This window comes from Polypterus senegalus, chromosome 11, assembly GCF_016835505.1.
Source record: "Polypterus senegalus isolate Bchr_013 chromosome 11, ASM1683550v1, whole genome shotgun sequence".
Classification (NCBI taxonomy): domain Eukaryota; kingdom Metazoa; phylum Chordata; class Cladistia; order Polypteriformes; family Polypteridae; genus Polypterus; species Polypterus senegalus.
The window spans coordinates 139,360,557-139,387,369 of NC_053164.1; the positions used below are offsets into that span (position 1 = coordinate 139,360,557).

The 26,813-nt window shown below is 34.9% G+C and overlaps 1 protein-coding gene across 2 annotated transcripts in view; it reads right to left on the minus strand.

Annotated features, from left to right (window-relative positions):
* Window positions 1–26,813, minus strand: part of LOC120539530 (dihydropyrimidinase-related protein 2) — a 174,167-nt gene that overhangs the window by 27,165 nt on the left and 120,189 nt on the right. For both annotated transcript variants that reach the window (XM_039769677.1, XM_039769678.1), the window contains exons 2-4: window positions 4,627–4,715; window positions 418–602; window positions 117–281 (exon numbers count right to left, since the gene is read on the minus strand). In XM_039769677.1, coding sequence (XP_039625611.1) covers window positions 117–281; window positions 418–602; window positions 4,627–4,715 — 439 coding nt within the window. The remainder of the gene's footprint in view (window positions 1–116; window positions 282–417; window positions 603–4,626; window positions 4,716–26,813) is intronic.

Below are 26,813 nucleotides of genomic sequence, written 5' to 3' on the forward strand. Positions count from 1 at the left end.
ATATTACCAAAAAAATCTGTGCTGCGATACTCAGTCTTCACAGGGCTAGAAAATTAGTATACAGTTCCTTAGATGCCATCCCTACCATTTAAAATAAATAAATAATAGCAGCCTACCATGATCTTTAACCAGTGTTTCCATCTCCTCCTGGACACCTTTATGCCACTCAGTAATGTCCACATGAAGAGAATAATCACAGCAAGACTTGCTGTCAGCCCATTCACGCCATTGGTCAAAGGCAGAAATGAGACTAACACCAGGCTCAGGAACGACATGGTCAACTGTTTGGTGGGGGGAAAAAAAAAAAAAAAAGCATTTGGTGATTCCCCTAGATTGCACCAATAAACGAACGCCCTGTAGATATTTCAGGTTTCCTTTGTTAATTCCAAAAATGTACAAAAATTAAATAGCTCATACTGAACATTGTAGATCCACCCGCAAGTGCCGCTCGAGTCCCCTGGAAGAAATCATCAGCCGCAGTCATGCCCCTGTCAGGCATCTGAAAACGAGTGTGAACATCAATCCCACCAGGTATCACCATGCGGCCATGAGCATCGATGGTCTTCACTCCACCAGGGACAATCAAGTTCTCACCAATTTGTCTAGGAAACAAGAACTCACATGACTCCCACCAAACTTGAAACAAAGGGTCATAGGGGTTCAACAAGCAATGGCTTCTTTCCTTTAAAGTGAAAAACAAGCAGCATTAAATCATGCACTGGCAATATGCTTTAAAAAACAGTTTATTTAAAAAAACAAGCCTTTTTTTGTTAAGTTTAGCATACCACCAAAGCATGGCAAATTACTGTGTTACCTACACCATCATGCACAACTTGAGTCATCTGGGAAACAGTTTTAAGTTACAACAGACTTTAGAGAATGTATTCAGAAATAAAAGCAATGAACATCTTGTAATCGTTTCAACAAACACTAAAACATATAACTAATCATCTGACCGCAGCAAGAGCTTATCCTGCACAAAATAAAATTTAACTCCAATGAGTTAACAAATATCATCTTTATCTGCAAAATATTCTGGAAGAAAATAATTTAATTATTAAAATATGATTTATGAATGAACATAAAATAAATTTAAAAAAATACACCACATTACAGCAGTAGCTACAGAACTCTTCCCTCTTATAGGTTTATAATAAGTCCTAACAGAAATGTCTACAGCCATCTCTTTACCTGCATTAGGTATGGGTTTTAATTAGCAGGCTGATTGTGAATGACAGCCTTTTCAAATTCCAAATAAAATGGTAACAGCAAAGTGTTGAAAATATTTTGACTTTCTAATTGATACAACATAAGAGCATTTTTGGTTGTGTTCATCACCCAAAATGGCCCTTTACATTTTCAAAAAGCAGATAAAAAAAAGCATTTTTCCAATACTATTTAATAAGATTTTTCTGATCTGATATACCTTCTAAATTGCCTCTTGAGCATTAGAACAATCTAGAGAAGAGCAGGGCGTTCAGCCAAACACAGCTTGTCAGTCCTATCCACTCAACTCTTCCAAAATAACATCAAGTCTAGCTTTGAAGATCCTACTGTCTAACAAATTACTTGGCAAATCATCCCATGTGTCTATGGTTATCTGTGTAAAGAAAAAAAATTCCTAATGTTTGTGGGAAATTTCCAACTATGTCCCCGTGTTCTTGGTTAACACATTTTAAATTAACAGTCTTGACTCAATGTACTAATTACCTTCATAATCTTAAACACTTCAATCATGTCTCCCATTAATCTTCATCTACTTAAAACTAAAAATGCTCAGCTATTTTAATCTCTCCTTAAAATTCAACCCCTGTAGTCCTGGAATCAGCCTAGTCGCTCTTCTCTGGACTTTTTTTTTTCAGCGCTGCTATATTCTTTTTGTAGCCTGGAGACCAAAATTGTACACAGTACTCCAGATGAGGCCTCATCAGTGCACTTTATAACCTAACATTCTGCTAGCCTTCTTACTGGCTTCTGAACACTGTCTGGTAGTTGATAGTGTCAAGTCCACTAGACTCCTAAATCCATCTCAAAAGCTGTATTTTAGACTTTCCAATCTCTTATTGGGTATTCAAACCTAACATTTTTACATCCTACATGTAATGCTTTATATTTACTTAACATTAAATTTCATCAGCCACAAATATGCAGAAGCCTGCATGTTGTCTAAGTCTCTCTGTAATGATTAAACAGATTTTTAAATTCTCTGCCAATCCACCCAGCTTGGTATATCTGGGAACTGAACCAGCTATCAAATCCCGTCAGCGAATACTGAAGTAGCAAAATATCCAGAATGACAAACACATTTTGTTGGCCCGGACAAATGTTCATACAACATCATGTTTAACAGATTTCACTTAAATGAAATGTAAATTTCAGCATAACAAACTTTGTTTTTTTCAACCAAAAATGGCCCCAGAAGACAACGCAAATGCAAAAAATATATATACCGCGCCTATCTTTCTGCCAAGTCTCAGGGACCCTGCAACAGGCAGTTTCTTTATTGTTTGACCAAAATAAAGAATGGGGCAGTCTCAGTGAGAGTGTAGGCATGACATCATACAGGTATAGCTGAATTCTGAGTTTATGCTCCACCAAATGTCAGCATGGGTAGTTGTGTTGTGATCGGATACTGTACTGGTTGAGTTTCATAGCGCTTCTCAAAGTTTTCTTTGCGATAAACAAAAAAAGTAAGGAACGGCATCAGTTTAACGTCTCATTTTCAAATAAAATGTTTTTTGCAGTTATCTATATACATCTATCTATATAGATATAAATATTATATATATTAAAAATAGCTGGGACCTAGCACTGAACCCTGTAGGACACCTCTCCGATAGGGTTCCTCATATCATAATTCTCTGCGTCCTCTGTTTGAGCCAATTTTTCAGCCATCTACTCACAACACCCTGGACTTCTTTTAGTTGGATGCCCAACCCCTCATGTGGCACCTTATCAAATGCTAACTAAAAGCATTTCTAAAAAAGGTTTTCCACTTTCTGTTAGCTAATTTAATGTATTTTCAAAGCACTAATCCCCAGGCAACAATAGCAAACTAATCAGTAGGCCTGATATGCCCATAAAATTTATCAGGAATAATCAGCATTCCATTAATCAAATTATTGACAGCAAGAACAAATCATAATCATGTTCCCTGTGCATCATCAACAAAATGAGCAGTCTTCATCCCTGAAGCACCTATATAAAAAGGTAGAAAAAGTACTGTTCTTAGTTTGTAAAGTTACTTCTGTCCTCTGGCAATCCTAGACATGTTTTCACCCTTCAGTTCATTACTGAACTCCACTTCACGGAGACAGTAGCCTGACCTTATCAAACAGAAGGCAACCAACCCCTTACAAGGTGCCAGCTCATTATGTTACTCGCTAAACCATTCTCAGCTCATTTATGTGAGACACATTTGGATTTGCCAATTCACCTAACAAACATGTCTTTAGGAAGTAGGAAGAAAACAAGAATATCTGGAGATAAGTGCACATAGACATGGGGATAACTTATAAACCTCAACAATTTAAGTACTCAGGCTGAGACTCAAAGCCAAAACTTTGAAGGCATGAGGCAGCAACATTAATTACTGTAACAGCTTATTCTTATAGTGTTAGAATACCAATTGCTTAATTTTAGAAGTAGACCTATGTGGAAACACATTTAACATACATTACCTCTCTTTTAGCCAGTAACACCACCAAAAGTATTCCCATGCAGAAATGACTATGGACCAGTGTCCCAAGAGAAAAAATAAGCTTTTAGTGGTTTGCTATACTTCTTTTTTTAGGGTTAAATGGACAATAGCTGTACAGGCCTTTCTACATTCAAGAAAGCCCCTAGAGTGTCTGAATTTAATTTTAAACTGCTTTGTTAATCATAGTTTAAAAATGTACTCTGTAAATAAATTAAATGAACTGCATACTTCTTCTGCCCCCTTATAATAAGCTAATAAATACAAAAAAACCCACTTAATAATATTAATGTAAATACAGCAGATGCAAAGATTAAAACACAAGCCTTTCTGTACTGCTTCTATTACAATGACAAATATAGCAGACCATAAATAAAAAATAACTAAATTAATCACTTAAAGCATTTTTAATTTAATACTGAGGCCCATCATTGTTAACTTCAATTTAAAATGATAATGGTTAAAGATGTACTGAAGTCACATGGGGATTTACCATTCTATGAGTTTATTCTACTTGTGTAAAAACAATAATTATGTAACTAAATGTAGTGGTTCTTTGAGCTTAGTAATTCAAGACAATAACAGTTATATAAAATCACTAAATTAAAAGCGTTACACCATAAAAATTAACATACCATGGTCATTCTCCAACATACCCTTACACAGGCACTTTGGTGATTTAACACAGACTGTACATGGACAGAAGTATAGTGCTGGAAGGATTAATCATGTGGGTACAGAAAAAGTCACTGTATCACTCCATTTTAATATGTATTTTATTCTAATGCTAATGCAAGCTGGAGATAAAACACAAAAAGTAATAAACCCCCATTCATTTACAATGACACGTTGGTACTTCATTCAGTTTACCCCAAGACTACTATTAAGATGCAATTAAAAATCAAGAATGTAAACTCCTTTACACTTACTTGATCAGGCCATCCTCCATGTAAATGTCAGCATAAAACGACTGGTCATCATTTACAATTTTGCCCCCTTTGATCAAAAGCCGGTCACTCTATATATATAAAAAAAAAACAAATCACAGAATAAAAACATGCTAAAGTTTCTTTACAAAAAGAATATCAGAAATGGAAAAAAACTGAAGTGCACAAGTAAGAAACATTTTACCCAAGGTAAATATTATGCCTACAGTATTAACCAATACAGTATATAACCAATGCCTGAAGCCTTAAACAAGGTAAGATCTTATTTTATGTATTTGAAGGTTAACTAAATACATCTTTGAAAAAGAAAAAAAAATTAACAGTAACAGTGTTATCAACAAAAAAAAAACATTTTAGTGTTTTTTAAGCCTAGAGAGCATATTGACATAAAGTTAGGGCAGCCTGTAGGCTTTTATTTTTATCAGTTTATGATGTTATTAAACTTTGATAGACTTATCATTCCTGACAAATCTGATTGAAAATCCAAAGTTCTCCATGGTCTAAGTCCTGTGCCTCATGCAATGGAAAAAAGTTTTAATTCCATGCTTTCCCTCTCACACACATCTATGCATATTATATATCTATATCTATATCTATATATCACACCCTCAGAAACTAGGGCTAGGATGGAGTCACACATGTGAAAAAAGCCAAAATCAAGCCAATTTCCAATGTCAAGACCTAGAGAAAGTGACTAAACCTGTAAAATTGCTTTTTCCAGTTAGCATAAAAAACATGAACACAATCGTACACAAGGCACATTAACAACAGAGAGAATACACCAATCAAAATCTCCTTAGAATTACATCTGCCCAGGGTAAAACAAGCCAACAATGTTTCATCAATAAAAAAATGTTATTACATGTTAACAGAAACATGTACTGTAAATACCAAAATGGCAACATAAACACAGTAAGAAAGATAATGTCTGTCTAGTGTCCACTGTTGTACTGATGCAGATTTGGTACATATCCTTTGTCATCAACACACAGCTGTACATCGCAATCAGGACAATAGAAGAATGTTTATTTGTACACTTTCCTTATTTTATGTTGTTTGCACACAAGAGGATCGAATATGAGTGCCTAATCCTCATGAATTACACCACCCATTGTGTTATTGTAGACTAACACAGCACAAGGCGTAGTGACTTCCACATTTCCACTGACACAAACACTGACAGTTGCTGCATTGTGAAAATTGCTTAATGGGGGGGCTAAAGTATTTCATGACCTTCCATTTGACTGCAATCAGTCTGCCATTCAGCCACACAGATACTGCAGTTGACTCCAGCATTTACACAACTGGAATATCACAGTAGGTCATATGTATCAGTTCCACTATCCATGTCAATGCTTGATGACTAATGCATGTTTTCAGTTTGCTCTAAAACCGGCTTTACAGCTGTTCATTTACATGCCATAGTGTGTTTGGGTGGAATGCTTTGCCACACTCATGAATATTGATGAGTTACCAGTGTGGTTATACACACAGAAAAACATTCATGATTTTTTTCAGCATGATGTTAAGTTATCCACTAGATGGCAACAGAATACCATTCTGAGCATTATTCACTTCACATTGGATCACAACACATGAGAGACACTCAGGCTTAGCCATTTTTATATTGAATTGTGAACCTGAGAGACACTTGGGGTTAACATGAAGGAGGATAAATCACCTTGGTGATGTTGCATAAAGTTTTACAACTAACTCAAAGGTAACCTTGTTTTGCAGGTAGCCTATTTGAGAAGTGTTAGGAAACTGTGTGGATTCTGAAATCATGAAGCCATCATTAAAACAGGCCAAGGAGGTAAATGATAAGCCTTGTTACACAACACATTGCCATGCGCTGTCTCCTACAGAGCAATTTCTATGAAAGCAAACTGAAAGCATTTTTCACCAAGCAAAGTGGGTAACATACAAACTAGGTAATGAAGCAGTGGTGAAAAAGACAATTCACTGCAATCATCTGTTGGAATGCAGGATTTGTACAACGTTAGAGGAAACTGAATTCTTAACACACATCTCTGAATCCTTTGTTTTTCACTTGGTTCTCCTATTTCTTCATTTCCTACATCTCCACCCCTTTTACCTGGTACAGCTATACGTGAACATAATTGACCAAGGCTGCCTTGATTAAGCATGAATAAATAAATCCACTAAATCTCAAGTACAGTTAACATAGAAACTTCATAAATTGTACGAATGAAAGTGGTTTATGTTTACTATTAGGTGTTATTTAGTATGAATGAGATCTTGAATGTTTCTTGAGGTTATTCTGTTAATTTTATATAATCCATTTCCGTTTTAACAATCCTGTTGACAAACAAATCCTGCTGGATGAAAACAGAGTATGTATCCTGCAGACACTTCATGGAATCCTTCCACGGTCTAAAGATAAACCAATTAGTTTGAACAATGACTGAGCAAGGGGCCATGCTTGGACTGGCCAGACCAGTAACAAGCAGATACTGAAAAAGAATGGCTGATTAATTGTATTTTTTCCCTCAAATAGGCATTGTTAGTCTCTAAATTTTAAAAGAAACCAGCCAGCCTTACCAAATCACTACTTCAAGGTTTAAAGCTCACTGTTTCATTTATCTGTTGCTCAGTTCACATCCTACCTAAAAACATAGATCTCTACTTGATTGACCATTACATGTTTTGTTCAAAAAAGCTTAACTAATAAAAAGTTTCCCAAATACCAAGAGAATCCACCACATGTTCATATTTAAGCTAATTCATCAGTGCAGTGCACTGAAGCTCACATAGTATAACGGGTATGTTGTAGAACTCTTCATGTTTTTTTTGTTTTATATTAAAGATACAATAAATATCTTTACCAGGAATTGTTTTTAACTTACTTTTAGTACGACAATTAAAGTCCGATTTGCCAAATCAACAGGACAACTTAAAGTTTGTATTTGGTGTTGTTTGCTTTGATTTTTTAATCTCTTTTTCAAGCTTTATTTTTATTAAAGACTTTTCCACATGATGTACTCTGGAGCAAAGCTTGAATAAACTTAATAAAAAGTACAATCCTCATTTATTTTGATGTGCACTAATTTAGTGCATATACAGTACGTTATTAAAAAGTATACATATATGTACTATTAAAAAATATAATTTGGTTAACCTGTCCATGCTTGCTTGTAAGCAATAACAGATTAATACCAAAATCACATGTGCGCCAAATCTTTGTAACGTCTAACAGTTAGATGGCTTGAGTTTGAAGGGCTAAAGAAAAATTCAACACAATACATTTTTCTGCACTTGTACTGACAGAATAAAAATTGGTGTATATAGGCTACCATGAAAAAGTTACATGAACGTTATATCTAGAGGACTTGCATGTGTTCCGCTATTAGATATGCAAGTAATTTAAAATGTCTCCTCCACAACTTAGCTAATTAGGAAGAATGGGTAATGAGTAACATTTGGTGTTTTACAGTTAACACTTACTGCATGGAAAAGTTAGAACATATGGATCAGCTCTTACACTTTACAACTTTACTGTTTAAAAATTCTTTAAAGTACTGTCAGAGAATATTTTATATATTCTGTGGATGAAAGAGAAGACTGACCAAACAAGAAAAAAAAAATTACATGACCACCCACTCATCATAGATACTGTGAATTACTCAATGGTCAAACCTCTACTAGGATTATAATAACTTAAGGACTGGTAACCCTGGACCTAAAAATACCTTCCAATGCTCGCTTCAACTTAAACAGAACAATTTTAAATCAAGATCAAGAAAAATGATAATATGACATCATCTTGATTTCAGTATGTGAACTTCCACTTTTTATCAAATAATGCATGTATGTGTATTCTAAAGGGTATTTTAGTTCTTTGCTGTTCAAAGACACACTACTGAGACTCTGTGACACCCTAGCAGGCAGGTTTCAAGTCAAGCCTATTATTGGCATAATAAATAAAGCTGTAGTAAAAACATGCACATAATTAAAACAACATTATTTAACATGCTCAAACCTGCTTAATCTGATTCAGAGTAGCAGGAGTCCACAGATTATTTTAGCAACGCAGGGCACAAGTTGGAAACCAACCCTGGAGGGGGCACCAGTTTATCACAGGGCCCACTCTCATTCTTCCACAATCAGATATAACTAATTTAGAATTATCATAATTGGAACCCCTATTGAAAATAAATTACTTACTTAAACACTGACTGTATAAAAAGGCACAAGCAGATTATAAGAAACAAATCATGTGTTTTCAGATCACACTAATACACAGAGCTGTGCACAAATTGTATGAAAACAGCCAGTATAAACAAATTTTCTGCAACATTAAAAGTACACAACTAACCTTGACATGGCTTTACATACTTGTTGACTTTTCCTTGTCAATTACTTGTGTGCACAATAGTAACTCACAATGCATGAAGAGTGAGGCATGAAAATAAAATAATGATAAATATTAATAGGATGTATAAGTCAATGTAGTTAAAACTGCATATTTAAGAGAGAAATTCTGGAGTGAGACCAGTGTCAGTGCACACTGCTAGTCTTGTGAGACTTCAGCTACTAACAATTCTGGTGTCTGTAGGAACACCACATGGCGTATGTGCCCTATGACCCTTGCAAGTGGAAAATACTGTAATTACATCAAGTGATCATATTAAACAATGGAAAAAAAATCAATTATCTGGGAAAAGTGCTTAAAACAAATGCATTCACAGCTTTATGAAAGCACTGTCCTTGGCCTTCTTTAAAAGAGCAGGACAGGTCAGTGATTTCTTGAGATTAGCTGCACATATACAGTACAGCAAAAGAAATCCTGGTGCCTGTTGTAGAGACAGTTCAGTATTGAAAACAGACCTTAATGTCGGTGTCTCCTCCATTTTCCAAATGAACTTGACACCTCATTCATTAATTGTGCCTCTGTGCTATGCCTAAATGTAAACATACCATGTACACCAAATTTAGTAAATATTTAAAACAGGACTTCTGTTTGTGTCTATCAAAGGCAAAACAATTTCACTGCTTAATCCTGGCATCAGTGATGCCTGCAACTATGCTGAATTCATTTTGGTAAATGACTTCACACTAACAATACTCACAATACCAAGACACAAGCCAGGATGCTCTGAAAACTTGTTAAAGTGGTATGCTTACTATAAACATTATACTATTCATTTATTCTAAAACATCACATTAATTACATTTTTTTGTTATTCTTTACACTTCATAACTCTATAATTAAAAATGAATACTCCTAACTGTAGTTTTTCAGGTTTTTTTAATGTATTGTACTGAAAAATTCTAATCTAGAGTGGACTTTGGGTGAAATACAGCCCCCTAAAAGTTTTAATTCTATCAATAATAAAATTGGTTCTTTGGTACAGTAATTTCTATAAAACTAGCTCAATGTCTTGGAGGTTACATGTTGTGCAGACACCCAGGTGTGAGCATGTAAGCATTATGGTTACTTTATGAGGTAAAGAGAGCTGCAGGATGTCCTCAATGATGAGGAATACTACTAGATTTGAAATTAATGTCTATAAAAGTGACTACACCGAAAACAACACCTTTCAGAACATATCCCAAATGTATAAGGAAGGAACCTACCCTTGACTTTGCAACAGTGCGTGCATCCACAATCTCCAATGGCTTACTATACAGATGGCTGAAAACATTACTTATGCATCTTTGGAAGGGAAGTTGAGAAAACTTGCATAGACAAGAACAATGTGGAACTAATAATAGCTGTTCCTTTCACATTTGTAGGATTCAGGAATGGTCTGATTAACTGTGTTGGGTACGCACAAGCACTTCAAAGCAGTATGAAACTAGGCCTGGTAATTTCCAAGTCATGATCTTAGCATCTCTTTGAACAAAGCCAAAACAATTCCTGGTACAGCATGTAAAAACATCAAAGTTTTTATCACCCCACATACAACATTCCATGTGAAAGAAACCACTAGATCACCTCAGAAATGTTAACTTGCTGTCCTTCATTAAATATTTGAAACACATCTGAAAAATTAGATGGACGATAAAAAATAAAGAGGAGCTCATTTTTATTCAAACCAAGGGTTTTCTAGCCTGGTTACCATCAAGTGCAGCCCAATAAAGGGCCCACATTTTGTAACAATAACCCATCCATAATATTGCTTTTGTCTTTGAGATTCAAGCACCTTATTCAACAACAAATACAAAAAAGCAGCACTTGATCATTATTGGTCATTAACAGGTTTTCTTTTAGACAGTAAAATGGAATATAATCACATTTAAAATGATTGTGCTCTTTGCTTGAAATGAAACTGTCACATGTGAACATTATCAGGCAGTGGAACTGCGGGGTCACCCAGTTCTGAATGAAAAAGTGAATCCCAGTAAACTTCTGTGATGGAAATATCTCAGATATCTTTAAGGATTAGTAAATGGGCTAAGATTCAAAGCTATTAAGCTGTAAAGCAGCAATGCCAACTGCTGTTCCATCAAGTCTGCAGACTGCAGAAAATTTAAAGATCACACTTTCATGCACTGAGAAAGCTTTGATTTTTATGGTGGTTCTAAGAACATGTATAAACAGTATCTTAAAAATATAGAAAAATTCATAGCCTAACCTTCAGAAGTCTCAAACAATAAAATGTGAAAGCCTAAATATCTGTATTATAATTGTAAATTGCGCAATTTATATTCTAACTAAAAGTAAGCATTCTCAATTTCTCTAGGTTGTTAATTTAACCGTTATTATGCACCACTACGTAAAAGCTAGGCTAAACCACACTATGAAGATCTAAAAAGCTCTACATCACAGTTTTCAAGACAGTGGAAGAAACTGAATTTCTGATCATCCTAAAGGATTCTAAGATAGAGTGTATGACATTACATTAGTAACATTTCAGTTAGGTTTTTTTGTACTAGCCTTTGAATCCAACTCAGCTGCTGTTACAGTAAGAATTTTATAACATTCTATAGTTAAACTACATAAGCTATAGTCATTTTTTTATTTTAATTATAAAGATCAATCTTTCTTAAAGGAAAAAAATAATGCATAATATGGGCCAATGTTGATTTGTTACTGCTAATACTCAAATTGTTTTTTTAAAAATGGTATGGATGAGTAATACTAAAATTTTTCTTTAATGATATATCAGTCCATACATGCATGCATGCATGCATGCATGCATGCATCCATCCATCCATCCATCCATCCATCCATCCACATATTCATATAGTTCTAGAAAAAAAAATCAGTTATGATGTGGGTTTTATTAGCACTTTTACAGACCATTCTATTATGATAAAGCTAGAAGCACTGCAATGGTAAGGTCCAAAACCTCAATTTTTAACGAAAAATTAGCACAAATCAGCAGGACAACAATCTTAGACATTATATGCTGTCATGGCCACAGGTTTAAAAACACTCTGACAGTTACAGCTCATTAGTAGGAGCAACCAAGCACACAGCTTCAGTCCATAGAGGGTCTGTCTGTAGCACAGTGTTTCAGGAATTTTTCTGGCTTAGTGCGTGAGTGCAGAGAGTATGCAATAGTATCTAATGTATTAATAATGATTTATAGCAGTGCATGCTTTTGGCACACATGGATGGCTATACCCTAAATGTATGGTTTTGTTATTTTAATATGCAAGGGTTCTTCCTTTTCACTGATCACTCTATCATGCATGTAACCTTTGCCTTTATCAGCCTCATGGTTTGGGTAGGGCTGCCCTTATTTATTCCCTCTACCTGATTTCTCTGCTAAATGCAACCTACTATTTTATTAACCTGCTAAAATTGCAAACACTGATAACTTTCCAAGTGCCTTTTTGGACATGGTACAAGTTGAATGCTTATCCTGTTTTTTTCCTCTAGCAATTACATGGTTTTCTGCTTCACATTCTTTTGGATAATCATTTTGAAGCTTGCAATATTATAATTAAAAAATGAATGCTCATAAATGGCTATGAATTAACACATCTCAACAGCTAATATGTATGTTCCACAGCACAATCCTAATAAAACCATAAATGACATGCTTGTAAACTAAAAGTGTGCTGGACAATTTTTACTCTTCTGCCCCTACTAATCTAATAAAATGATGTGGTTTGTGCCAAGTGTTAACTTTTGGTTTTCCACAAGGTATGGGTTTAAGGATTTGGCTAGAGTTCTTTTCTTCAGCAAGGCAGTACTAGCCTTGTTAGATTTGGTTTTGGTGATAAATGGACTACAAATAAAGACTAAAAGAACATATTATGAGTGATACAAAGTAATTATTATCATATTTGTTTATTAAATTTAATAACAGATACCACTTTGTGAGATAGTGATTGTCTATTAGTGCCTTCTTACAAAAACTGTCTTGTGTTATATTTCCTGCCTATAATTCAAAGTGATCACATAATAGGCAATAATGAAAATAAACTTACTTCTGTTAAGATTATAAGAGTAAACTAATTTTTAAGTTTAAAGATAAAAGTTTTCACAATCATAATAGTGATTTTGCTGATAATGAAATCAGATTTTTCACTGGTTCTTGCTCAATCTATTATCTTCTTTTGGCTCTAAGGAGGGGATAAATCCTTTTTTTATTAAAAAAAAAAACACCACAAGGAGTTATAGTCTACACCAGCAATAATAGGTATAAGGCAGAGAGTGAATGCTTAGACACACCCATAGTGAACCTATTCACCACTGTCATTCTACCCAAGGGCAGACCTGGAGTCCCTGCAAAACAAAAAAAGCTATGTTGCACTAACAGCAGAAGATAGATGCCACAAACCAGTCATAAAAGAACTAGGGTTCCAGAACTGTAAGGCAGCAGTACAAACTAAAGCCCTAGGATGTCCACAATTACAGTATAATAGCAAAAGCCATACTGTATAAAACATATGGGTGATTTCTCATTCGATACTGAACAAAGATATTCCTACAAAGTCATGTTATTTTAAAGCTTTGAGACTTCAATTTAATTTGCAGCAAACTTATCACAACAATTATTAAGAAATTCAATTTGAAGCAGGTATGTTTGAAAGTTTCATAGGAATACAGAGAGAAAAAGCTCTAGTAAAAAGCGCTGTTGTCTCTATCACTTCATTAGAATCGAAGCCTACAATTAAAGAAAAAAACAAACCCAGCTCTGTTTTCCTTCATGACCCAAGACCTTCATCCCAATCCAAATGTGGCCCATATATAGAGTGTGGTTGATATGAACTGTCTGAATAACTCTACAGATCTACAAGAAAACATCTCTGCATATTCATGTTTTAAAACTGGTTAGTTATAACTAAAGACTATGCCATCTGAGTAAAGCACATCAGAACAGCATTTTTTAAAAATCTGTAATTTTGGCAGCCAGATTATTTATTGTTTGTGAATTAAAAGACAAAAATAATGAACATGCAATGGAAATCCAACAAATTACTCAAATTATTGCTAAATATTTGAAGCCAGCAATGGGTGGGGCACCAGGGTGATCTCGACAAGATTACAGCTCACACCACTAAATAAGACTTCATGTGGAGCCAAATGTGGGGCCTACTTATCATATCTATTCTAATACCCACCTGTCCTTTTTAAATCTATTTATCTGGTTCAAGGTTGTAGGGAGCTAATACCTACACCTGTAGCACTGCCACAAAATGGGAACCAAATCTGAAAGGAGCCTATCCCAGGCAATACAAATGCCAACACACAAACAAACTCAATCACAATTGACCGATTTATTGTTATGCAAGGAAAACCAGCATACCCAGAGGGGAGAAAATACACATTTCAAACAGGCTGTATCCTGGCCCAGGAGTCAAACACAGAATACTGGATTTGTTACACAGCAGCACTACTCACTGTGCCACCTCTTCAACAATATGTCCTGAACTAAACTGATGTTGGTTTAAATGTGTAGGTTATTTTTTGTGGCTCACCTCTAAAAACCACAACCCTCTGTAACTTGTGGCCAATAAACTCCACTTTAAACAGTTTGACAACATAGGACAGTAATATGTGTTGTTAGCACCATTCTAAATGCTCCAAAACTACCCAGTCATGTCATTCTACAGTAGGATTTAAAAAGCAGGAGGATGATTCTGAGAAAGATTACCAAAGGCTGAACATAAAGTGTTAACTGTAGGTTTTAAAGTCACAATAAGGCAATTACATAAGAGATCCTGAGCAGTAACCCTGGCTAATGTGAACATAATTATTCAAAAATAAATGTGCAAGTGCTGCCTAAAAGCTTCCAACAAACATAACCACTTAATCACATGATATAAAGTTGTTACGAGGGAACATTCTTAGTTTGAAAGACAAATGGCAGGAACTGTTAATCTCCCCACCATGTTTTATCTTTCCATCTTATACATAACCTGTGACATTTCCCAGAAACAGGTAACCCAAAGGAATGACAGTACAAAAGTTGCATATACTCTGTTTTTATACAATGCACTTATTTAGCTGTTGTTTTTAATCAAAAATACATACAACATACTCAACATGTGTAAACATAACATTCTCAAACTTCCATAATCTAACTCAGGGTCACAAGAACAGCAGCCTTACCCAGTGAGCACAAGGAAGGAAACAGCCCTGGACAATAACTGGCATAGTAGCAATCTAAGTGATTTACTTAGGGCTACAAATTATGTCTGTGACAAGAACTGAAACAACGTGTCAGTGATTTAGAATCTAATATGTTAGACATATTGTGATTGATTCTTAAATATTTGAATAAAACAATAATAAAGGAAAGTGTAGGGCTATGTTCAATTTTCCATATCATCAGATACTGGCAATAAATGGAATTGCTTCAATGTTGTTTCTTCTAAAGGGGACATTAACAAACAATTAATTTGAGTATTCAGAACTTTTAAGTACAATCAGAATTAATCAACAGCTTTCCATAATCACAACTTTTTCTAGTGCCCACAGTCATCCCAGGCATACTGAATACAAAGCAGAAGCCAATACAGGATTGGGTACCAGTCTATTACAGGGCAAACTCATGAACTCATAAAAAGGCAAATTTTAACCAATTAACCTAATTCATATTTCTTTGTAATGCGGGACGAAAAACAAAACACTGGAGAAAACGTCATAGACTTGGAGAGAATATGTAAACTCAACTCATACCGTGACTAGGCTGAGATCTGAATTATTGATTCTGAAGTTATGAAGTAGGTGTAACTAAAACCTTTGCTGGAATATAGTGGTAGACATTTCTTTTACTTTTAACTGGTAATAATCTGACTTTCTAAAGGCTAATGTAGTCTACAACACTTGCATCAGGCAGTAAGAACATGGGAAGAAATAAAAGGGCAGATAGACAACATTTTTAAAGTGACAGAACAAGCTTTTCTGGGGTGCAGGTAGTCAAAGTCTTATTCGGCAGCTTCAGATGTGAGGTAGAAACCCCAATGAAAAAAGTACACTGCTAATATTAAAATATTTGGTTCATGTCCATCTGCTCACACAACAATGTTTTGTGCAGTGGAACAAGTCCAAAAGGCCAGATCATGATATCTCTAGAAGGTATTCATTTAACTGTAACTCCTCCACTTGCTAGCGAGTCATATGTTGGTGTGCTTCGGACAACACAGGAACATCTGCAACTCTTTCACACAAAAGAAAACTAGGTTGCAGCTTAAAGGACCAAAGTTACCAGAATTGAAAGTTGAAAACACCATTAAAACCTTCCCCTTCAAATTGTCATACCTGCTATTTCATGTATGTTTACAAAAAGCATTCAAATGCAAGGACATGTCAAAAAAGTAAAATTAAGAAAAAAGGATCATTTTGTTTGTAAATGTTATTTACTTGGAGAAACTTAGTAAAACTCCGTTTTTTATGGAGGTATCCCCACTAGAAAAGCCTGTCTTCATTTTCAATCTAACTTCATAAACTGTGTCAACTACTGTATTATAACAATAACCAGCAATAACTGGGAAAAACAGACACTGATAGTGTTACCTAAAATGATTTATTTTATCTGAAAGTAATAATTTTAGATTTATGTTTTTGCAGACATTTTGGAGCACAAAAATGATAATATCCTTTATTTTCACAGCTAAGCTCCCACGTCTGTTCCTGCTCCTACCTGTACTCTATACAGGATGCTCCCATTTTTATGGTACTGTATTTACATGTTAAGTATGGCAAAGATAGACCACAGTTTACCATTTTCTTTCCACTTTTTTTTTTAATCATGAATGAGTTACATGATATCTGTGCACAATGTATGATGGAATCCTGCTATTTCTGCTTGATCCCACTTTGTCTAATCAGATCTCCAAAAACTACAGATTAAATATTATCCAACTGGTGCTTCAAACTGAGTGTGAAAGCAACCCACCACGCTGGAGTCAAAATCATTTACAAAAGGGGTGGACAATAGATACACAGATACAAAAAAAAATAAAAATCACTTGACACAAAAAGCTTCATACAAGAGGAAGCAGCACAACAAGGATGTTTAACTTTTGCATATAGCCAAAGGCTTATTTTAAATTTGTACAATTACTATAAGGACTTGGGGCAAAGACTTACTGAAGATGAATTAACATCTGACAACAGCTGATGAGCGTTCATTTTATTATTTTCTGCCCATTTATTTATGAAGTGTCTTAGGACTATATTGTACTAGCTTATGAATTATTTGGAGCCTGCCATGTGTTCATACCACTTGTTCACAGAAAATAGTTGTAAAAGTCAGATTATAACCTGCATTGAAGTGCAGAGTGGAAAGTGATATATACTTTAAATTTCAATGCCTGATGGAAGGCTAGGAAAGTAGGTGTTGTGGCATATTAGGATCTTGTGATATATTGGTAAAATTAAGTGTGAGTATGGAAGATTTATTTTGTCTTATTAAGCATTATTTAAGGATTCAAAGCCCTTATACTGAAGTATGCGATACTGTATTTACAGACATTATGTCCCACTTAAGCCACCTTAGTCCACTCGAAAGTTACTGTAGTTTTAGTATGTCACATTGCACAGAGATAAATAACCACTTTACTGATGCTTTAGAAGCATTAAGACCAAAAGAAGCCTTTGGTATTGTCTTGTTACATAACACTATGTGACTAATAGATGCATTATATGTACTAATAAAAGTGTTACTATAAAGTACTGGAATAAAAATTAATCAGTCGCTTGCCCCACCTTCCCACCAACGCACTGGTCTAATTTACCATGAAAAAACATTGAATCACTATTAGTATAATACTCCTTGTGCCTATTTGGCCTCTAATTTTGCCAAGATTACTTACATTTATAGTATTTGTGTAATTTTTGTTTTATTTTCCCCATAGCTCTTTGGTTTAGCATAATATACTTTATGTTTACATTATTCACACAATCCGACAGAAATGTATTAAATAAAATTACTGCCTACTGTTGGGACAAGCTCCACTCAATCCTCCAATAATGTGGTCCATCTACAAATATTGAACAGTTTTTGTCTTGATTCTTCTTCTTTTTTTTTTTTTTTTTTTTTTTTTTTTTGAGGTTATCGTCTGCAAGTATAGAGCAAAGTTTTTTCTTATCACTGTAGCGGTCTGGTGGCTCTCAGGTTAACATTGTCAAAGGGCCAGTGACATATGTTTTGGTGGGGATTCCAGAAACACGCCCAGCCTTGGCCCGACTCACTCACAGAGACACACAATCCAATAATTCAAAATAAATAAATGAATAAAATATTAAATGGAAAGTAAATATAAACAACAAATAATTAGATAACCTTCCCGCTACGGCGATAACAAATACAACACATAACAATAAACATCTATCAAACACCCAAGACGATGTCCATGAATCAGTTCCATATAACAGATGCAAATAAAGTTCGGTGGCAGAATCCTATGAACTGTAGAGGTGAATATAAAGTCTGTCCTACCATTTCTGAAGCATTTCGGGATAAGAGGTATGGGAGCACTCCCTCCAGCGAAGACAATGCAGACGGGAACAACACAAAAACTTGTACCCAATTAAGATTAATCAAAGTAATACAGGACAACCACATAATATCCACACAGGCAAAACAGTGACAGCGCTAACAAACAAACAACAGTGATCCTTTCTCTGTTTAGGCAGCTCCCGTTTAAAGTTCCCGCCAGCCCTTCTTGTTCCCAGCAGTCCCTACACCCATTGCAGATGCCCAATCTGGGCACTACCCTCGGGGCAGCTGGGATATTGAGGCCATTAATTTGTTACACTGCTACACCATAAACACATACATAACACTTCACTTAAAAAGGAAAGCTATTATTATATTCCAAAACATGTACTATTTAAAAGAAACTGGGCTATATTCTACAGGAACAAATTGAACACAATTTCTCAGAAAATGTTTTCTACTCATAATTCAGCTTAGATATCATCATGTACCCTTTGTATAGCAATTTAAAAGACTACAGCTTGTTTAATAAATTTCGGTTTTAAATAAGTCAAACCACAGACAAGAAAACCTTAATAATTACATCTCTCTATTATAAAAAAAAAATCCTGGGAGGGAAACTAGGGAGATGAGACGTGATCTTCTCGGAAGACAATTTGACGTCCCACAAGAGACACTTTAATGTCACGCGAGACCGCATTTAAAACAAGTTCACGGACAGCTAACCAAGCAGTTGTTGGAATGCTTTTGGCAGACAGACATCATGTGCTCCCAGCTCTTAAAACAATGACAAGCAGAACACACAGCTTGCCAGCTGCAGGAAGCCAGCAGACGATCCAACCTGGGCTGCAGAGACGCGAAGTGGCAAAAGGTAAGGTGCTGTGCAGGCTTTGAAATGATCAACGCAAAGCGTGACAAGCAGAAAACGCAGATCGCCAGCAGCAACAAGCAAGCAGATGATCTGACTGCAACTTCTTAACGTGCATTCATTCCCCCCTTCACAACGCAAGCGGCAGAGACACGAAGTGGCAAAAGGACAGTTGCTGTACAGGCTTTTAAAATGATCAACGTGCAGCACAACAAAAAGAACACACAGCTCGCCAGCAGCAGCAGCAGAAAGACAGCATCTCCTTAGCATGCATTCAGCCGCCCCCCTTCACAACGCAAGCAGCGTTATACATCCTGCAAGAAAGAGATTTAACCATGCCTTGGGCCGGAAATAAAGGACAAGTATTGTTTTTACAAAAGTTTTAAAGTAAAAGTGAAAATAATGCATATGTAACAATTCCCATGAAAACGTCGTCTTTAAATTGTATATCCGGTATACCAAACCTGGGGGTGGGTGAGCGAAGTGAGCAGGGGGCGGAGCCCCCTTATGGTTTATAAAGAGAAAAAAATGTATTTTATCAAGATATTAGTATGTAATGTTAAATACAAATGACCATACTTTAACCAGTTAAATTTGTCATATAGTATGAAACTTTACCCACCCAATTAAAAATTTAAGTTTATCTATGTTAGATCTAGTAAAAAGAAATGGGAAATGCCTCATTATTGTCCTTCCGAACTCACTTTAATGGTATGCCACAAATTAATGGTAAGTCACAAAAGGAATTAGATGATCTTGCAATTTTCCCAAATTTCAATGACTTTTTTTTTTTTTTTTAAAAACATGAACTTAACACAAGGGTAAAAAAGCCGATTACAACTGTAAGAGGTTTATTTGAAATCCATACATAAATTCAAGATATCTTTTCAAATTACGTTTATGAACTAGAGTTGCCTTTTTCAGACAGCAGTGTTGCTAAAACACACAACCCAGCCACAGGGGATGCACAAATCAGTGTGTTTCTTTGTGCCGGTCCCAAGCCTGGATAAATAGGGAGGGGTATGTCAGGAAGGGCATCCGGTATAAAATTTTGCCAAATCAATATGCGGAAAGATGTGGCGACCCCTAATGGGAGAAGCCAAAAGAGGAAGAAGAAATGTTGCTGAACACAGCCTAGGTTCTTGGATGGCCAAGAATTTAATTATTTTAGGATTGCCTGTCTTTATCAGTCAAGAGCTGAGACAAAGTAGCATCTTATGTAAAGACCTCATCTTACTTCCTTTATGTAGTGTCACCACCACGATGCAGTATGTGGTATCACTTCCCTGATACCAGCCTTCTTAGGCTAGTTGGTCTGTTCATTACGTTGATTTTTTTCCCCTCCAAACTACCACTTCCTTTTTTTTTTTCCTTCCACTATATCAAACATCCACACTATGGGATCAAATAGGTTCAAAGTGTAGATCATCTCTTAACTCTATTTATAGAAGTCACTGCACACAAAAAACAATATATATTTTAAATATTAGTAATAGTTAAATGACAAGGAATATTTTTGTTTTCATAAATCTCATCAGGAATGTTCAAAGTATAAAATACAACAGGTTAACAGCAGTACATCCAAAACTTATTTTTGAGCAAAGCCTTCAATCCTTTGGCAAGTCATTAGTTCGTGGTTGATATTACATAACCCCAACCTGTAAACAACCCACTAGAGACCTAGAAATTCAGAAGGTCAAATAAAAAATATTTGATTTGTCTGATCAAGCAATGTAAAACATATTGCGTCTTGATAAAGAACTGGCTTACCAACTGCAAGCCTATTGAAACCAACTAAGTTCCTTTGAACTGCAAAAGGTTGATTGTGGACCCTTTCACCCCATCTGCAATATACAAATTTACAGAAAGACGTTATGTTTAATTTGTTGATTTACTACCTGGGGAGAGTGTCAATAGATCAGCTTCTAAAAATTTGAACTAATTCTTTTCTTTAAGAAATAAAAAAAGTTAAATATTAGATGAGCATATATTTTTTTTTATAATCAGCTCAGACCATGCACAATCAGGAATGCAAAAAATATATTCTGCATTTGTATTATATACAGGAACCATAGTTTTTAGATAATAATCTAAGTCTCTAACATACCATATTGTGATACACCATGCAAGTAGTTTACTTGTATCAGGAATAATTCAGTTTAATCTATACTGAATTCAAAGTCACTGCGTGCCACTGAATCACACAAATCTTGAAATACAGTAAATTAGATCATTAGAGATACAATGATCACAATTGTTAGGCCAGTTTCTCTGCAGAAGTTCAGCTTATTTCACGTTTTCTATAATCCACAGCAATTGTGTTAATGACTCAATTCTTGATGATAAATAAATATTTAAAATCTTTTGATTAGTCTTTGAATATCAAATTGTAAGCAAGAGATGTTAGGTTTTCCAAACACTGATATGACAAGTTAAATGAACAATGATTGCACACATCAAGCATTCTATTTTCTCAACTTGCATTCATCCAGTACTGTACTGTCATGCTGCCTTTTGTGAACTAATCTCCAGTCAGTGGACTTTATTCTCTTCTTTTCCTAGCTTTAAAGAAAGTAAGGACCACCTATTTCAGGCAAAACTTTTTTTTTTTTTTTTAACAGAAACTTATCCGGCCTGTGAGGAATTATAAAATCAAATCCAAAGCACACTGCACTGATAAGTAATAACGGTCATCAAAAACAAGCGAAAAAACTTGAAATACCTCAAGATACCTTAATTCAAGTACTATTGCTTAATAAAGTTTAATAAACTTGCCTTTCTACAAATTGTCTGCTTCACTTATTCTTCTTGTTAATACATAAGAGAAGTATAAAAACAACTCATAGTATTCATGTTTTCTGTGTTAAAGACATAGTTGTCGCTAGGAAACGACCTCACTTATTCTCCAGTGTTAATGAAAACATTAAAGATGCTCAGCAACTGCAGTGAGAAGTCTGTTTCACTTACCATCCCTACTATTAGTGAACATGTAGGAGGCATTCTATAATGGCAGTATGCTGTCAACTTCTCTTAACCATTTCACTACTTTCAGTAAAAAGGAAATAGTAAAAGGAAGCTGCTTCCATTTTAACACCAAGATGACAGCTGCTGAAAAGAAGGTTGAAATAAAAGGGGCCGAAAAATCAGGATGTCACCTGCCATAAACCTTTGCTCTCTTAAAAGTAAGACACTGCACATCCTAAAAGTGGATATTATTGTTGAAACATATACTTAACTTGCTCATAAAGAGACCAGTAAATTGTTTAAGAGATAGAAAACACTTGGGCTTAATCCACACAAAAACAAATACATTTGAAAACAGTGTTTTCATTTTAAAAGGTTTTCTGTCCAAAATAACATTTTAGGATCGCTTTCTAAAAAGTATGTCATTAATACTGAAATGCCAAAGAATTCAGGAATCTTGCCTATTGGGCATGCATAGATTAGACGCCAAGGACATTGTTTTTTTACAGAAAAAACATTTAGTGAATTGAAATACAGAAAGAATTTTGAAAAAACAAAAATGGAATTCTTCCTCTGCACAGATGATGAGGTTCAACTTCTTTCAAATGATACAAATTAAAATAACAGTTCCTAAGCCTTGGAAAATATATAATAGGAGCCCTGATAAAATGAATACAGTAAAGCACAATATTTTAATGTTTCAAGGTGAAGCACCTATTAGCTGATGTAAGGAAGTAGTAAAAGGTCAATCTCCACTGTAAAAATGAGACCACAAATGGAATTAGTAGAACAAACTGAAGTCGGTGCCTGATCACGACAATACTATGCCAGTGTTAATCCATTGGCACTGATACACAAGACCCAGTGATTCCAAATTTTCTCATTTCAAAGAGCATTTTCAAAACAATGTTTTTAGTGCTCAGAAATACTGTAATGTGAACAGAAGGTCAAAATTAATGAAAAGGGATGTGTTTTCAAAATTACCCATAGTGTACCACTATCAATTATGCTGAAAAAGCAGTTGCAAGATCATTTTTATATACAGATTTTTTTAGGTGTAGTACTTTTTTTTATCTTCTGCTTCTCTAAGCTTCACAATAACAAGCACTGTACTCACACTAGGCACGTCTGGTCTGTACCATTCCCAAGTGCAACTATCCCCCAAACTCCTTACTCTCCCACTGGCCTGCACTCAAACTGCACTTGCCTGGGCAAGCATTCTTCATGACCAAGCGACTTAGTGTAAAACCAAAAGAAGATCAAAACACGGTGTGACAGCATGCATGTTAAAATGATTTTACTTATTTTGGAGTTGTGTAGAGCAGGATAACGCTCTACCCTCTTACAGATTTGAGTGTGCATGCAGCACAGCATTTTGCTGTTAATCGTGCTGCCCGTCCGAGAAGATTTCTACAGAGACAAATGATGTTAAGGTAGGAATTTGCAGCTTTACTTGCTATCTACAATCTACAATCCATGTTCATGTGTAAGCTGAGATTAAAAACCTGTTTTTAACTCAAACGATATTGAACAAAATGAGAATTGATTTGTCACATCATTGCCATCATGTCCGTTTTCTGTTCTTGGGCATGTTTAGCGATCACACTGTTCCCAAATGTTACTGAACCATGCTCGGGTCCACCTCTTCCAAGGGGGCCAGGGCACGTTAAGGTTGGCCCAACTTGGAGTGATCACGCTAGTCAAATAAACCAGACTTTACGGGGTTACATGTGGACAAGAGTCCTCAGGCATGGAATAAATTGCCGGTGTGAGTACACCCAGTTATATTGCTCCTTTATGTGAGGTATTAATGGTAGTTAAGCTAGCACATGGGCTTCTTGTTTTTGCAAACTTCTGATAAACAGACAGCAGTAGGACAGGTTTTATCTGAGTGAGAGAGAGAGAAGATTGGAATATTAGCCTTTAAATTACAGATACTGGAACAATAAACTGAGATAAACAAATCGGAGGAGTCATCCAATGTAACTAGAAAAACGGCAAGAAGAGCTACTTTAATGAATTCAGACCTTTTTGTCCTTTAATAAAAAAAATAGACATTGCTGTCTAAAACTGGATGATGAGTGAGCTTGTGTTAAGTACTGCAGCTTATTTAATCAGAAAAAGAAAACTAAAGATTTTAAATTTCTACTTAGTAAACAATAGGCTTGTTAGCTTAAAATCAAAACTTGTCTAATTGAATTGCAAACTTGGTAAGCATGTTAGCCTTGTACCTTCTCAATAAACATCTTATGAACATTTGATAGATTTGCAATCTTTTAATGGTTTGTACTGAGCATATTATTTTTATGTGTCGTACTGTATACATTTTCGTAAAAAGTAAGTACTACATAATTAAATGGTAATCCGTATTTATAATTATAAGTCAGGAAATAAGAATGTCTGCCTGCTTAATGGAAAAAAAAAAACACAAAACACCAGTATAAATATAGTGAATGCATATTTAACAGCAAATAAGTTGTAGTGCAATTAATAACTAAAAATGATTCAAAATGAATTGTATGTATATTTACATTTAAGAAGTGTTTAACTTCCAATGTCAGTTAATTTAATTAATGTATAGATAGCTAAATAGATAGATAGATGGATGCAGTATATTACAGTAACATGAAATTGGGGATTAGTATCATCCCTAGCAGTAATAACTGCCAAAGACTTTTTCCCTCAGCTGGCATAATCCAGAATCACTGACTCTTCGGAGGTTGATACCATATTTTGCTGGTCTTGAGGACGGCTTCATGTGCTATGTTGACCTTCAGATCAAATGCTTTTTAATTTGAGTTCTACATCTGGTGTAGACACCATTTTCAGTCTAACCACAGTAAAGGCACATGATCCAAGTCGTTGGATCTTGTTTGAAAGTTTAACAGTGACTTCTTTCTCATATAATATAGAAGAGGAGCACAGGAAGAGATGGTATTTCTTCCTCAAGGTGTCTCATGCACATTGCCCATGTTTAAGATCATACGATTTGGGAAGAATCTCACAGTAAACAATCTTGATTGCAGTCCAAAATTCACAATTATATTTAAGAAAGATACACTGGAGATTTTCCAGTTAAAGTAAACTTCAGAAAAAAAAACATTCTTTTCATTGATGCATTTAACAGGAAGATAAAGTGTAGTGATCACCTTAATTCAATGCAAATATGATAATGCTTCTGCATTCAATTCTCATTTATTTATTAAATACCTTTTATAAAAAAGAAAAACATACAGAAACTTAAACAAATTCAATTTTTGATGACTCATTTTTACTTTTGACACAGTTGACTATCACTTAAGTACTGATAATTCAAATCATTTTTGTCTAACAATCAAGAACAAGCTTTTGGAAGTTCAGTCTTCAATTTGATCCAAGGTCTCATCCTTTTACACAAAATGAAAGATACAAAGTATAGTCCAAAGATACAAAATGCAGCCTATTGACAATGCACACTGTTACATTGTTGCATTTGTGTCAATTAGTTTTTTAATTTTGCCTACATTATTTTTTGTCTTTTAATTACATGATGGCTTCCCCTACCTCACTCAAAACTGACATGCCACTGACATGCCAAAGATCCGGTTCATGGATAGCACATGTACCCTGCAAACCATTATGTACTCAAGATTGCAACTTTTTAAAATAGCTGTAGAAGTATTACAAAATGAACTCTTGTCCATTTAAACTTATTTACAATAATTAAAGCGTTAACTTTAATAGTTGTAATTATTTCAGTAGCCAAATGCTCAATGGCAGGTTGTCTTTCACTAATAAAACATTAAAAATACGTTACAGGTGTGTATTCACTCTGTCAGTAAATGAGTGGAAACATGCATATCACTTCTTTTCTACATTTAGCCTAGCAAATATATTGAGATGATTACTTATTTTTTCCAATCAGAGACAATAACAGTCAACTGGCATTCATATACAGTAATACAAGAGACAGGAAACCAAAATGCAGTTTTAAAAATGTTATTTTCTGAAGCATTTGTTTGTATTTATAAATCATTTCTGCAATTAGCTAGTTTCAAATTTCTCCAACATAACAATACTAACCAGTAAGATTTGAGGGGATACATTTATAAAAACTGCTTTTGTGTAGGAAACTTGGAGATTACTGCCAAAAAGTTAAGAATTCCTGTGATATGACAGCTCAACATAATATAATAAAATATGGCATGATGTCTTGCTACAGGACTACTTTAACAGAACCCAAGAATTAATCTGTTTTGAAAGTTGATGACTTTCCTGTTTTAACTTTTATAGTTTAGTTCTTTTCGTTTTACTTTTACAATGCTTTATTAATTTGTGGTTGATGACTATTACTGAAAAATAATCATTAAGTTGTAATTTAACAAATAAGTCACTTTCAGTCATACTTTATACACAATGCTTAAATAATATAGGAGATGACACCAGAGTACAACTGAGAGAAACAAAACTGAATGTCAAAATGGTATACT